The sequence below is a fragment of the Arachis hypogaea genome, chromosome 3, assembly GCF_003086295.3.
Source record: "Arachis hypogaea cultivar Tifrunner chromosome 3, arahy.Tifrunner.gnm2.J5K5, whole genome shotgun sequence".
NCBI classification, from domain to species: domain Eukaryota; kingdom Viridiplantae; phylum Streptophyta; class Magnoliopsida; order Fabales; family Fabaceae; genus Arachis; species Arachis hypogaea.
The window spans coordinates 133234382-133249601 of record NC_092038.1 but is presented as its reverse complement, the minus strand read 5'-3'; the positions used below and the strand labels follow the sequence as shown (position 1 = coordinate 133249601).

The following is a 15220-nucleotide window of genomic DNA, read 5'->3' as shown; positions in this document are numbered from 1 at the left end:
TTCAAGTAAAATATGTGATCTGCTTTTGTTTGTTTGTATGTTATTTTCAATTTTAAGGACATGTTTTTCTTCTTATGGCTTCATATATACTTTCCAAAATAAAGCATGGAAACTAGAGAAATCAAAACTCCACTTTTTTGCCAGCTTGTGCCTATGCTTAATTACTGCTTACTCTGCCAAGTTCCATAGCTGCTTAATAACTTCTATTTTTTGGTTATTTATTTTGATATATAAAACATGCTTCACATAATATTTTATGTGGCTAGAAAACAAATAAATGCATAGATGTTCATAATTGTCTATACAACAATTTCTGTTCTTTCCTTTTGATCATATATATTCTAGATAATGTAATAGAGTGTGATTATTATGATGATGAGATATCTAGTGCCTTTTCTAGACTATGTAACACTTTTGCTATAGAGGGCCTTTGTTCCTTGAGCCCTATGCAAGACAAAGCTAGCTTCAGTATGATGCCAAATGCTTCTGCAGAATACTCTCCATTGAGTTTAGGGTCTGCAAATTCTGAAATATCGCCACCTCTAGCAGAATCTTTGGCCTGAAAATCCAAATCCATGGATGAATTATGGTAAATGCTAGTTTGGTACTTATAGATCTAGTTTGTCAGATACACATCCTAGGATCATAAAAAATGTCAAAGGTAATTTAGTGTTAAAATTGCTAAGTACACTATTTTAGTCTTCACAATTTTAGTCCTTGAAATATTTTTGTGGGCCATTTTATTTTTTGGTTAGTAAATCATCAATCAACTGTTATACTAAATTACTGATATTATGATTTCTCACCATTTTACTTAGTGACATTGGTCTGTGAAAATTGCTGTGAAGGAGCCTTTGTCCTGATAGAACTTGCAACAACACTATGCCAAAGCTGTAAACATCTCCAGAGGCATTCACATGGTGATTTGTCCGATACTCAGGATCTATATAGCCAAATGTTCCTCTCACTTCGGAGCTCACATAGGATTGATCCACTTCCATAACCTTGGACAACCCGAAGTCTGAAAGTTTTGCTTGAAAATTGGCATCAAGAAGAATGTTTGCTGGCTGATCATAAACCATACATTACAAAGAAATGTGAGTTCTATTTGACTAGCTTCTTTCTTAAGATTCAATGGCCTTAAAATCCCAGATAAGATTGTATACCTTTATATCACGGTGAACAATGCAGCCACCTGGGTAGGTTTGTAGAAACTTGAGGCCTCTTGCACTATCAACAGCAATCTCTAGTCTTTGAATCCATGAAAGAACTTTATCATAGTCTGTCACAGTTAACTAATCAGTTCAAGAACTTGTATGGACAGAGGAAGCTTAGAAGGAAAAATAATTACCAAATAGCCAATGTGACAGGCTTCCATTGCAGCACAGTTCATAGACTAGGAAGCATTCAGATTCATTGTTTTCGCAGTATCCGAGCAGCGTAACAAGGTTCGGATGTTTAACATGGGAAAGGCTTTTCACTTCTCTAACAAATGTTTCCATGTAACTTCCATTGGTAATATGTTTCACTGCAACATGTAGACCATTGGAGAGTATACCTTTGTACACTTTCCCTGGAATTGAAACAAAAAATCAAAAATGGAGATTTTTTTCATTTCATGTTACAGGTTTTATGATTCATGAATAATATTATTATCTCAGCTTAATATGAACATGACTGTTATCATTTTCCTTGTCATCATTGTGTAGTTTATGGTACAATTCCTATGAAGACAGTTTTCTTTTCTAACTTAATCTGATCATAAATGTAAATACAGAAAACTAACACTAACATTGTTAATCAAACTCTTGAACTTGTATATTATTTACCTGATGATATCAAATCCCATATATCTCAAGGCATATTCTTACCTGCCGAACCTTGGCCAATGAAATTCGCGGCGCTGAGATTGTTAGTTGCTACATAAACATCCTTCAAAGTTATTTTAACTGATGCTGAATCCTCATAAACTGAATTACATCATATCATGGTGTCAAATAAGAGATAAGGAAATAAATGTTTCAGGACCATAAAAGAAAATTTAGAAGGCTATTTTTTCATGAGTACCTTCTAGTAATGTGGGAGTTGTAGCACCTCTTTTTCTTTTGACAAAAAATGCAAGTGCTGCAAGAAGTACTACTACTGTGACTCCAGTTAAAGCAAAGGCTAGAATCTTGAGACCTGTAGTCATCATATTCTTTTACATAATCTATTATGAATCTAAGGAGAGAATTTATGTCTCACATGTTATAAGGCTGAAACTATATACCTGGCTTAGCATTGCCCCCCTTTGCTTGAATTTCTTGCTTATCTGTGAGAGGTTCATCAACATGCATATTAAGTCTATAAACATCTGTTGTATACTATTATGTAATTTTAATGAATTTTTAATATGTATACTAAAATCTTAAAAGACACTATCAAACTATAGTTTAAGACCTCACCTTCAGAAATGGTGTTTCCCCCTATACATTTATAAACTTTCTGAATTGATTCTCTATCATAAACTTTGATGCTTGTCATTGAGATAAGAACAGCAAACCTACAAACATCATCACTGAAACTCTGTGATTCTGATTCCTTTGTATCCTCTGATCTTACAACTATATCCTCCCATGATTTCAAGCATGAACTGCAGTTTCCATTTGGCTTGTCATTCATACAATCTTCATCTAATCTCCTTAAATTTTCACCAAGCTTCTTGGTGACATCCATAACAGTGTAATCAGAGCAACCGCCAGCTCCCCTTGTCAACTTCTTGACCCCGCCGCAGAGCTTAAAATTCTTCGCCGGCACGAAGCAGTTTTCTTGCTCTGAGGGGTTCAAAAATATCTTTCCAGTTTTGTTAGCATGATGCCCCAAGGCATATAGATAATCATCAAAAAGTGGTTGACAACAAGTATTGATGAATCCTCCCCAACTATGATGTTCACAGTTTGAGTTACTCAAGGTTGAAGAGTATTGAATGTTAAGGACACAATTGGTGCTGGCAGAATAAGTTTGAGAACACAAAAGAATAAAGGTATTGAATAAAAGCATGAACTCTTTCCATTGAAACATCATTATTACATTAGAGCTTGAGAAATCTAACATGGTCTGCATGTTGATTTCGATGTAAACAATAAATGGTTACTAAACTATGAAAATGTCAAATATTATGACACTTTTTAGATGAAACCAATATATATAAGATAGGGATATGAAAGATTTTACAAATTATTAATACAAGTAGTAGATACGCTACCTTGGAGTTGGAGTTATGTGAAGTTGAAGGCATGAGAATTGAGCAAATGGCTTCAAGGTGGTCCTTATTGTCATTTTCCTCTCTTCAGCAAAAAATTATGTAGTTTTCAACCTGCCGCTTCTAATGAATTGCCGTGCATTTGGAATTTATGTATGTAACATTTCTATTTTCAGCTACGCGTGTGCTTGTTACATTTCCATATAGGATAATAGGAACAAGAAATGCCGGTTGTTTCATGCATTGGAAGCAAAAAAAAAAAAAAGAAAAAAAAAAGGATTTAAGCAAGAATAATTCTAAACTATTGTTTTTTTTTTATCATGAAAGACTAAGGACGAATAATTCTAACCATCAAATATTGGATTAATTTAATAAAATCACCCAAAACATTCGATAAAACTACATAAAATTTGTAATCTATTGGATAGCTTTGTCAAGTTAATTCAATCTTTGATGGATATTTAGTTTACTTCTTTTATAGGTAAATTGTCAACATTGAACTATTTTAATGCAATGCATATCTACATTTTTATTATTATTTTTATATCTTCATACGAATAAGTGAATAGCCACCATATTCAGAATGACAAAAACACACAACAAAAATCCATCCACAAATTTTTAATTCTTTTACCTTCTCCATTTCAAGACTATTCTCTACTCTACTCTACACTGATGGCTAAAGAATATCATTTTACAAAATATGAATAGTGTGATTGCACTATTCTCTTCTCTACTCTACTATTACATATTCTGTTCCACGTTCTCAACTTCTCATCTCCAAAGCTATCAACGTAAGTCTGAGTAACGTTCAGAGCAAAATTAGACAACTCAAATTGTTTATGATCAGAGAGTGTAATCATTATGAAGTTAGGGTGACACCCCTTTCTTTCATGCAGCCAAGGACTATGTACTGTTCACAGTTCACTACTTCACTTGACAAACAAAAGAAAAACGGCCAACACCGAAGTTCTAACTTTTACACTATTCTCAACATGACAAAAAGTGCAGCCTTCTCATTAAAGGAAACGAATTTATCCAAAAGCCTAATTGAATCTCGGATCAGTATTCAGTAGAGACAGAAAAAATTACATTAAATTGTTTATGGCTAACCGGTCATGCAATTAATTTACAATTTAGGATGAAGACATGGGGACGGTGGTAAAAATCTCAATCCAGCAGAACTCTAAACTTAAAATCCTGAGAGAAATCATCATTTCGTCCTCAAAGCAAGCCCCGTCTCTACCTTCTTTATTTCAAAGATAAGCATCCTCCACATCTTGAGAACAAACATTTCAGCTTCTTCATCTAAAATTATTTGAAGACGTTCTAGCATCTGGGATGCTTTCACATGTTCTTGCGTACTGGAAACAATGTAATCTATCAATGTATTTTCTTCTTCCCCCAAAAACTCTTTGATCTTCTTTGAAATCCACGGTCTCATTCTATCGTGCAACTGATGCTGAAAAATAAGATATTAAGTCAACAATTTGGAGCACAATGAACTTTTCTTTTTTCTTATCGGCTACACAACACAAAGACAAACCACCAAAATATAAATGACAATAAAAATGCAAGAATTTTTTAAGCTCAATCAGCACAAAAATTTCAATCCCAAAAATATTGTCTAGGACTCCTCTATCCATAGTCAATACTCCATCGTACATCCATTGTGCACTCTATCCAGTTATTAATGTTTTGCAATTCAAAAAAACATGCACAAAATAGACTATGAAGAATAGGTCATGGTTTTCCTTCTAAACGTATTGTGGTAAGTTATTTGCAAAATCATTCTACAGAATCTTCATAACTTTTAAAAGTTTCAACACTTTTCATATGGTGCCCCCATTAACGATGCCAAAAATATACTCTAATAGAAACCAGAATATGTTCAACCTTTCTTCCCACACCAAAACCCACCCCTACCACCCCTAAAAATAGGGCTTGTACAGTTGTACCCATCTCCTATCCAGCACCATATGGAAAAGAGGTAAAACAAACATCTTCCAGATATATCAAGAGCAAGTAATCGCACAAGTCCAAATGCATCCACAGTTAAGAATCACATACCTTGTCATACACTGCCCAGTTTATCTCATACGAGAACAGTTCCTCCTTGGTCTTTGGAATCATATCAATTAACTGTTTTGCATCCAAGAGTCTCTTGTTATCCGAGGTCTTTACTTTGTCCAATCCATGATCTCGATCTCTGTCACGGTCAGTTTTCTCCTTGTGGTCATCTCTGTTGTGGGTGCCATCTTCATCACTCCTGTCCCTGTCTCGGTGATTAGACTTCTCACTTGAACGCTTACTTCTATCTCGTTCTCCATCAAGCTTCTCTTCTTTGAGATTAGCACTGGATATACGCTTTGCAAATTCTGCAGCAGCAGCCAAATTTGGAGGTGTTGGCCCAGCGGAAGTAGGTTGAACAGCTTGCAGTTCCTCAGTTGAATAATCAATTGGAACCAAAGGCCTCATTTTTTTGTCCTTGTGTGCATCATCATCCTCCTCCTCGTGGAAAACAGAAGGGACAGTTGTTCTTTTTCCGGACCCAACTAGACCAAATCCCAACTTCTTTGCAGGAGCATTTGCACTTGATCGTGCATCATTTTCTGAGACAGATGCCATGGCTGATTCATCATTCATAGCGTTTAGTGAATTGACATCACCTGCCATGTAAAGCATCCGATTGTTAATACAATGAGAGAGTAAAAGAAATAACAGAGAATAAGGCTTATAAAAATTACCTATATGGCCTTCATGATTATAATCAACTGCATTATTGTGTTCTGTAACAACATTTTTTACTTCATTGGCAGCCTCTTCAGTAGCCATGGCTTTTTCACCGCCATTTATAGAATGGTCAGATAACAGTTTCAGTGCATCTCTCTGCTGTTGCCGTTGCTGATCCTCCTCTGCCTTCTTCTTGGCCTCGGCAATTTCTTCCTCTTCTCTTTGTCTGTCAACCAAGTCGTCTTCCTTTTCACGCAATCTCTTCTTTCTCTTCTCCTCTAATACACTTCTACGCCACCGCTTCCTTGAATCGTCGTCCTCATCTTCTTCATCATATAGTATCTCCTTTCTCCGTTTGCGTTCTCTTTCTTTTTCCTTGTCCTTTTCATACTGGCGCTCTTTCTCTTTCTCCCTTTCTCGATACTCCCACTCTTTCAAACATGATTCATACTGACGCTCAGCATCCTCAATCCTCCTTCTTTGTTCCCTTTCTTTCCTAATACGTTCCCTCTCTGCTTCTCGTTCATATCTTTCAAGCTCCCTGTCCTTTTCCCGTTTTAGTTCCCTATCTCGGTCCCTCTCTCTGCTTCTCCTGTCATGCCTTCTATCAGGGGTCTCAGGCTTATCATGTTCACTAGTTTGTTTGATGTCACTGTTTGCATCTTTTTCAGTTTTATCTTCATTTCCTTCTACAAAAATTGAACAGTAATCTCCTGATAAATTTTTCAGAAGGGGGGGAAAAGCAATAAAAGAAAGAACTGCAAAGGACAATGTATCTCATTGATATAATATGATCTCGACGTATCAAAAGAAACAGATAATGCGACTTTTGTCTACAATAAATCTCACCATTCCTCCCCATAGCCTCATCAGAATCTCCATCTCTTGTTTTAGCTGGTTGTTCTGAAGTTATTGCAGAGCCATCACCAGGCGTCTGTGCAGGCGGTGGAGGCAAAGGTCTTGTTTTCAACCTCTCCTCTATCATGTTCGTAATCTTTTCCAAAGCCTCTCGATCAGCTTCCCTATCATCATCAGTGACAATGCCGAAGGTAGCAAAATCAAGGGATTCCTTGTTATGTGAATCACTATCCTCTTTCTTTAAGTCCTCGGCATCAGATTTCCCACCACCATCAGAAGGTTGTGCACCTTCATCATCTTTTTCAGCACCTGCTACCTGGGTTTCTTTTTTCTTTGAATCTTCAGTTTTTTTCGCAACATACCGCTTCAGATGTTCTTTCGTAGTTTCATTGATGTTCAGCTGTCAACCAAATATAAAAGGATGCATGGCTCAGATATAGAACCAATCAGAAAAAGAAAATGGAGAATAGTCATGCACAAGTTCAGTTTTTTTTAAGAGAACCACAGCTCTTGTCAAAGCAAAAGGATTGCAGGAACAATTGTATAATGACAAATAAAATACCCAGTTAACCCTTTATCATTCATAGTGACAGACAATATCAAGTAATTTGATAACAAGATTAATGTAAACACAACAGCAAAACAAATAAGTGCTATGAAAATGAAGATATACCATTAGCTCTTGCCCATCAATATTTAATTTAGTAAGCAAACGCAAGGCACGAAGAACCCCTTCATCAGTCTCAAACTCACAAAAGCCAAAGCTTTTAGGCGTTCCATTCGATAAATCCTGAGGACGTTTCCAGCTCTTAACTGGTCCACATAACTTCAGAGAAAGAAAACTGTCTTAATAAATGTTGTATACAAAAAAAAAATATAAAAAAAATCTCCACTCCCCAGACACAAGGACAAAATAGTCACAACTTACCTGAAGAATAGAAAGCATGAAATCATTTTCCACAGTAGGTGCAATCTTGCCAACATAAACCGTGATTTGTGGCTTCTCAGCTGGAGTAACACTAGGAGCAACCACAGGTCTGACAACAGGAGGAATAATAGGGCGAACTGGAGGTACCCCTGCAACAGGGGGACGTGATACCGGGAGAACATTAACCGCTCCAGGTACTCGAGGAGGATATACAGGACGAACCATAGTTCCATATGGAGGAGGATAACGAGGCATTCCTGTACAGATATACAAAAACATCTATGCAAATATATTAGAAAGGGTCATAAATGGATGTGCATTATAACCTAATCAATACAACACTAAGGATATATGTGGAAAAATGCGACAAGAACAATGGAATGCTGTTACCACACATCAAAAGCATAATAGAGATGGCAGCACAGCCAACAATCACCAGCTGAAATGACAACCTGAAGAAAACATTAAGAAATACTATCGAGTTTGAAATTTACGGTTATGTAGAAAGCGCTTACCTTTTCTAGATCACTTGTAATATAGTGGGCTTCTCAAACTATCCCATCAACCAAAGCACATGTGACATGAGACTATCCACGTCTCATGTACGCTTGGTTTAAATAAGAAGAAATTCTAGTTGAATTCTAAGTGGTTCTTTTAACTATATATATAGAACCCATGTCGCAGCATTAAAAATGGGAAATGAAAGTGCAATAGAGGAAAGATAGAGAATTGAAAAGATTGCAATACCTTAGCACACAAGGCCAACGTGCATTCAGTTGCAAACATGGTCGACTTCTGGAATTCATAAAACCATTGAAGGGAAAGTACTCTTACAACTAGCACAAAGTAGCCTACTAAAATGAGCATGACACAACCATATATTATTTACATCGACAGAAGAACAAATATTATTTTCCCATTGTGAGTATCACTCTTTGTAAACTTTCATTTCCAATTTTAGTAAAAGACAAAGCAAGAAACCTGGCAAACACGTGCATACCAAATTTAAACGAGTTGTACTGTTGTAGATGTAGGTCTGTAAGCAATATGAAGCCTCCCAACCTTTCTCACCGAATTCAATCAAGAGAGTCAAGACACTGTAGGAGAAAACATCCTGTCATCGATACCCCTTTCTCGACCAACAACAACTTTTCTTAATCCCTCCCCAATTCATCTGAAACAAACTCCTCCCACACTACGAAATCCTGAATTATTATAAGATGTACCAGTAAAAAAAAAAAGGTTTTCTTTTCCTTGTCTTTTGCTGAAACAGTCAACAGCCTCCTTACATTTCAAAGTGCTAGTAAAATACTACTAATTATCAATCTTAACGCAAGCAAAAACATATCACATTGACATCAACGATTCGGAACAAGCACTAAATGCACAAACACGCATAATCACAAAATATCAACAACAAAAATAATAATAATTGAGCAATTAACAATAATAAACAGTTGAACTATGGAAGCAACAAAACCCACCAGCAGGAGGTACACCCGTTTGAGGAGCACCCGGGATGGCGGCGTAACCGTTTGGCATCGCGTAGGGCGGTCTCAGGGTTGGGATGGCGGGCTGGCCGGGAGGAACCTGATACGACATCATTGGCTGCATGTGCGGCACAGACACCGGAACCGCAACGCCACCGGCAGAAGAGGCGACGCCGGGAGCCATTGCAGCCGCAGAGCTAACACCAGGAGGTGGAATCGACGGATTCTGGTAGGCAAGGCTCGGCGGAGCGGCGCCTCCGGATGGATTTGGCAACGGGGAGAAGTGCGGTGCCTGAGGAGGCAGCGGCCGGAAGGAGGGGGCGGCGGGAGGCGCGAAGGGAGGTCCAGCGGAGACCTGAGGCGGCACGTAGGAGAAGGTGGGATGGTGCTGCTGCAACGGCGGCGCGGGCGGTGGCGCGGAGAGCAGAGTGGGATTGGGATTAGGGTTTGCGGGAGCCGGAGATTGAGATAGGGATGTGGAAGGTGGAGCTGGATCAGGTTGTGATTCAGTGTGCTGGGGTTTGGGTTCTAGGGTTACGGCGGGAGAGGAGGCGGGATCCGCCATGGAAAAGAGAAGAAGAAGAATAAGATTAAGATTGTAAGGGTTGGTTATGTGAATTGCGTTTGGAATTCAGTTATTATTGGTTTTCAATGTTAGTGGTGGTGAAATTGCTGTGTGCCGTGCCGTGCCCTAGGTAGAGGTTTAGTTAAAAGCTGTCGAGGGTTATGTTGGGAGCGAATTTGTGATCTGCTGCTTCGCGGCGTTCACAAATCCCAATGACGAGGTTTCGCTTAGGAGTGCTTCATGCTTTTATTGCTGATCAGCGAGCGAGGGAATAAGAATGGCTTTGGTGGGTGCTCCCCTAGTTGATTCACTCTCTTTCAAGTTACTTTTTAAGTAATATTTTTTTTTGGTGACTACTTATAAAGTAATATGGTATACTATTATTAGATGACTGGAATTAAAATGTTTGTAAGATATTATAAATAAATAAGATAAAACTATAAATATATCCTGTAATATTTTTATAAGATTTGTTTGGGTAAATTTAAAAAAAAAAAACATCTTTTTTTAAAATTATTTTTTTAAAAGATTTATAATAAAATAAAAATAATTTTATATTTAAATATTTCATAAAAAAATATTTTTATTTATTAATTATTTTAAATATAATAATATAAAAATATTTTTTATTTATTTATTATGTAAAAATATTTTTTTATAATTTTTCAAAAAAAATTAATTCTTTTACTTTTATTATTAAAAAATTACTAAACATGCTAAAAAAAATTTATTCAATTTAATAGCACTCAATTAAATACATAAAACAAATATTTTTAGTAGTAAAATTCTGACGTGTCTTTCATCAAGTTAATTCTCAACAATGCTTCTATCTTAGCCAATCAACATCATTTTATGCCTTCTATAATCCCATGTCATTGATTTCACATAATGTATAAGTATGAAATTTCAAGTTTTAAATTTTGAATTCAAAATAAAAAAAAAAATTTTCTTCTCTTCTTCAAATTTTGTTTTGTTATCATTTTTATTTTCTCTTCTTCTATTTTTTTTTCATTTTTTTTTCAATTCACTAATTCTATTTTTCTATTCTTGTTTTTAATCTAAGTTAGAGGTACAGATTATAGAATTTGTTCGGTTAGTCGGTTTCCGGTCGGTTCGGGTGAAGATTCTGGGAGACGGTTGGGGCTCGTCAGGTTGTGGACTACCGGCCGGAGATGCGCGAGGTCCCGAGTACTTCGTGTGAAAAAAGGGGGGTGCCACCTGCAAAGACACTCCGACGCTCTTGCAGTAAATGTGCTGGCGGAAAGGATAATGTGATATGTGACGTACCTCGGGGGAAGAGCCAATCTTCCCCTTATATATTGTCAGAGGTGGGCCCTGTAAAGGCAGGCCCACTACTCTCGAGGCGCTCCCTTCACAACTGTGGGAGAGCTGTTACGGACGCGTGTCCGGGTCGGGTGGAGCTCGGGTCGGCCCAAGCCAGCAGAAGGTTTGGGCCGGGCCGTAACAGTGCCCCCACGCGCCAGTGGTAGCCGTGAGGACTATTTGTGGTGCGTTCTTTCTCTCTTCATAGGTCGTCGCCGGATCGGCCGCTCGTAGGGGGGACGTGTCCCCTGCGCGCGTGTCCTTTGGTTACTGAGGTAACCGTTCAGCGCTTCGTTCTCCGTGCTGAGCATTGAATGCTCATAATGGGTTGGGAATCCCCGTACGCAAAAACTATTTTGCCCCCAGTCTTTCGCGCTCCCTGGGGATAGTTTTAAATGGTTCGTTTTCGCTTTATTCCTCTTTTTTACACTCCTGCTTCTTCTATCGTCTTGCTATCTCTTCCTCCCTCTTTCGAAGATCTCAGAGCACTGGTGTGATATCCTCACGCATCTTCCCTTCGTCTTTCTTAGTTCCTCGCAACAAATTCAGGTAATCCTTCGTCTTTCTTAGTTCCTTGATCTCAAAGTACTGTTTTCGCAGCTCCATCCGAACAGTTGGGCTTCTATCCGCTGTTTCGAGATGGTCTGTGAATATCTCGAGCTGCCGGCGTCAGTGGATGTCTTCCTCTTTTTCTTCAACCTCACCAACCCCTCCAAACAAGGGAAGGCGAGGAAAGGGTTCCTTTCTTTCCGGTCCGCCCAAGGTCGGAGCATATTTGGTCTGTTCGAGGACTCTTACCATGGGTTCAAGGACAAATTCTTCAAAGTTTGCCCTGTTAAAGGTCGCCATCCCTTCTGGTTATCGTTAGAGGGGGAGCGCCTCATCCCAACATATTGGAGTTTTGGGGCGGGGTCTAATTCGTTTATTAAGGTGACGTACAAAGGGATGTCCCCTGTAGATAAGAAAATAGCTGATGTGTTGTTTGCCCTCTTTGGGAAGAACCCCGTGAACCCCCATCTTCTCATGGGTGAACGGGAGGCCGCCAGGAGCTATATCCGTGAGTCGATTTGTTTCGTGTTCGTACTGTTTATTATTGCTTGTTTTTCTTGATCTGACGACTGACGCGTTTATCTGTTTGCTGCAGTGGAGATGTCTGCCTCTGACAGGGCTTGAAAATTTGATGAAGACCTTCTTCGAGGAAAGTGACGAGGAGAAGGCCGAAGAGAAAGACGCCAGGAAGTCGGAGGGGCCTTCCGGGGAGAAGGAGGGTCAGTCTGTGCCCTCTCCTCAGGATACCAACATGTCGGGCAAGAACCCAGAAGGGGCGCAGGCTTCTCCCCTTCCCGAGGTCGTCGTTGGCGGGCACTCATCCTCTGTCCATCAGGAAGATGATGATGTGGAACTCATCCACACCCCTAAGAGGCGGAGGGCGTCTGCGAGCCCGGAGGGGACTCTCACCATCATGGAGAGAAATTTCGATGCTACAACCTTTATCGACTCGCAGCTGATCCCTGGGACGGAGGAGCATTTTCATGGAACCGACCTGGCTGGACAGGCGAGATGGATGTACCGGACTTTGCTCCGGGGGGCCGTGATAGCTCGAAAGGCTGAGTTTGAGTTGTCGGGAATGCAGGCCCTCCGGAAGAAGCTCGAATCTTCTGCCAAGGCAAACAATGATTTCAAGGTGCAGGTTGAGCTGCTCCAGAGCCAGTTGTCCGAGATGGGGGAGAAGGTCAAGGCATCCGAGGAAAAGACGACATCTGCCGAGGAGAAATTGAAGGCTTCCGACGAGACGGTGGCCCGTTTAGCTGAGCGGGAGATGACCTTGGAGAGCCAGCTGAACGCCGCTCAGGGTCGGGTGGCGGTCTTGGAAAAAGAGCGTGACCAAGCCGTGTCGTCGGCTAAAGCCGCTAAAGTCGAGGTCGAGGAGCTCAGGAAGAAGCTGAAAGCGACCAAAGAGCAAGGGAAGAACGCGATTTCTATGACTGAGGATGCCCTGAAGGCTCAGGTGAAGATCGTGGCTCCCGACTTTGACACGTCGGCCATTGGGGTCTTCAAGATGATTCAAGATGGCAAGATTGTTGACATGCCTAGGAAGTGATCTGTTGTAACTTGGATATTTTAGTGTGGATTTGTTGATCATTTTGCTGAACGTTTTGTAATTTGAAACTTTACAACTTGTGCTTATCTTAGTCGTCTGGCCGGTTTGTCATTATTATCTTTTGTCTTTGTTTGTTGTACTGTTTTCATTACCGCCTTTTCGGGGTGGGCTTATTGCTTGTGCCCGTTTTGCCGTTTTACATTGGTAATGGTTTTGGACCGCTTTGGTCGTGTTGTCGCCGCCGTTAGTTATGGCTGTGGTCCAAATGGTTCCCGGGGTGATCAGTCCCGGGCTGCCATTTTAGGACGCAATCGTGTGAAACACGTATTGGGAAGCAACAGATAAGTAAGAAAATATTTTGACAAGTGAGAATTAATCGTCAGCTAGACAAGTTTGTTAACATGGCAAGTATTCGATAGGAGTAAATAGCTAAAAAGTAACAAGGGCTAAAAATTAACATGTGAACAAAGCAAGCATATATGAGCCCGTTAGGCCTCCTGGTCGGTGTGCCCGAGTTAGGAGTAGAACCTCCTCAAGTTACCTGCATTCCATGTTCTAGGGATTTCTTTGCCGTCAAGTCTCTCGAGCTTGTAGGCACCCTTGCCAAGCACTTCTTTAATTCTGTAGGGACCTTCCCAATTTGCCGCCAGCTTCCCTTCTCCAAGGGTCGGTAGACCGACGTCGTTGCGTCGCAGGACGAGGTCTCTTTCCTCAAAATCCCTCCTGAGGACTTTAGCGTTGTAGCGCAGGGCTATTCTTTATTTCAACGCCGTTTCTGACAAGTGGGCCATCTCCCTCGTCTCCTCCACCAGGTCCTTTTCCACCGCTTCGTCCACACCTGCGAGTAGTAGCCGCGGGCTCGGTTCGCCGATTTCAACGGGTATTACCGCGTCGACCCCGTACGTTAGGCGAAAAGGGGTTTCCCCCGTAGCGCTTTGCTCGGTTGTTCGGTAGGACCATAGGACCGAAGCGAGCTCGTCGGCCCATGCGCCTTTCTTGTTGTCTAGGCGTTTCTTGAGGCCAAGCAAGATGACTTTGTTTGCGGACTCCACTTGTCCATTTGTCTGGGGGTGTTCCACTGAGGAAAACTTCTGTTTTACTCCTAGGCCGGTGAGGAACTCCGTAAACTTCTTGTCAGTGAATTGCGTCCCATTATCCGAAATGACGACCTCCGGGATACCGAAACGGGTTATCACCTGCCTCCACATGAACTTCCGGTAGTTGGAGGAAGATATGCTGGCCAGTGGCTCAGCCTCTATCCATTTGGTGTAGTAGTCGATGGAAACTATGAGGTATTTGACTTGCCCTGGGCCAATCGGGAAAGGTCCCAGAAGGTCAACTCCCCATTGAGCGAAAGGTCGTGTGGTCGTCAGCAGGCTCAGCTCGGAAGCCGGCGCCTTGTGGAAGTTGGCGTTTTGTTGACACTTTATGCACTTTCTGACAAATTCCCTCGAGTTTTTCATCATTGATGGCCAGTAGTATCCGGCTCGGATGAGCTTCCTCGCTAGGGCTTTGCCCTCGATGTGGTGGCCGCAACAACCCTCGTGGATTTCTCTAAGTACATAGTTCGTCTGGTCGGGGTGCAAGCACTTCAATAGGGGCTAGCTGAGCCCCTTTCTGAACAGTTGCCCTTGTATGATTGCATATCTGGCCGCCTCCCTTCTCAATGTTTTGGCCGCTTTCTCATCGTCAGGCAGCTTGCCGAGTTCCAAGAAGTTTGTGATGGGGTCCAACCATGAGGGGCTTGACTTCGTCAAATGGAGGGCGACCGTTGGCTCCTTCATCATGCCTTTGATGAGAGACCGGTTACCCGCTCCTGGCTTCGTGCTCGCTAGTTTGGACAGGAGGTCCGCCCGTGTGTTCCTTTCTCTTGGGACGTGTTGGATCGTGACCTCTTGGAACTGACTTGTCATTTCTTTAACCTTTTCCAAGTATTTTTGCAGGAGGGGGTCCCGGGCTTGGTAGCTTCTGCTTACCTGCG

At 40.9% G+C, this 15220-nt stretch overlaps 2 protein-coding genes and 1 long non-coding RNA gene across 14 annotated transcripts; 1 reads left to right on the top strand and 2 right to left on the bottom strand.

The window, feature by feature from the left end:
* Positions 1-248: 248 nt before the first annotated feature.
* Positions 249-3395, bottom strand: LOC112733928 (probable serine/threonine-protein kinase PBL1). Of its 3 annotated transcripts, none has more exons than XM_029291762.2 (9): positions 3245-3395; positions 2445-2986; positions 2270-2311; positions 2068-2181; positions 1872-1970; positions 1352-1573; positions 1167-1282; positions 807-1067; positions 249-559 (listed from the first exon to the last, which is right to left on the bottom strand). In XM_029291762.2, the coding sequence occupies exons 1-9, from the start codon at positions 3316-3318 to the stop codon at positions 368-370; spliced, it is 1662 nt and encodes a 553-aa protein (XP_029147595.1). In that variant the 5' UTR covers positions 3319-3395; the 3' UTR covers positions 249-367. The 3 variants fall into 3 exon arrangements, with proteins under 3 accessions (XP_029147595.1, XP_072083877.1, XP_025638841.1); XM_072227776.1 differs by having other exon boundaries at positions 2445-2813; positions 3245-3366; XM_025783056.3 differs by lacking the exon at positions 3245-3395 and having other exon boundaries at positions 2445-3204.
* On the top strand, positions 372-1672 carry LOC112733929 (uncharacterized). The gene is made up of 3 exons (XR_003168305.3): positions 372-589; positions 819-1097; positions 1192-1672. It is a non-coding gene; the product is annotated as an uncharacterized lncRNA (long non-coding RNA).
* Positions 3396-4237: 842 nt separating the features above from the next.
* LOC112733927 (RNA-binding motif protein 25) lies at positions 4238-10145 on the bottom strand. 10 transcript variants are annotated; one of them, XM_025783055.3, is made up of 9 exons: positions 9245-10035; positions 8761-8965; positions 8508-8555; positions 7761-8017; positions 7506-7658; positions 6824-7232; positions 5989-6663; positions 5312-5910; positions 4238-4703 (listed from the first exon to the last, which is right to left on the bottom strand). In XM_025783055.3, exons 4-9 carry the CDS (start codon positions 8013-8015, stop codon positions 4455-4457), a joined length of 2340 nt encoding a protein of 779 aa, XP_025638840.1. In that variant the 5' UTR covers positions 8016-8017; positions 8508-8555; positions 8761-8965; positions 9245-10035; the 3' UTR covers positions 4238-4454. The 10 variants fall into 10 exon arrangements, with proteins under 10 accessions (XP_025638840.1, XP_072083862.1, XP_072083858.1 ...); XM_072227761.1 differs by having other exon boundaries at positions 8761-8857; XM_072227757.1 differs by having other exon boundaries at positions 7761-8212; positions 8761-8857; positions 9245-10034.
* Positions 10146-15220: the final 5075 nt, after the last annotated feature.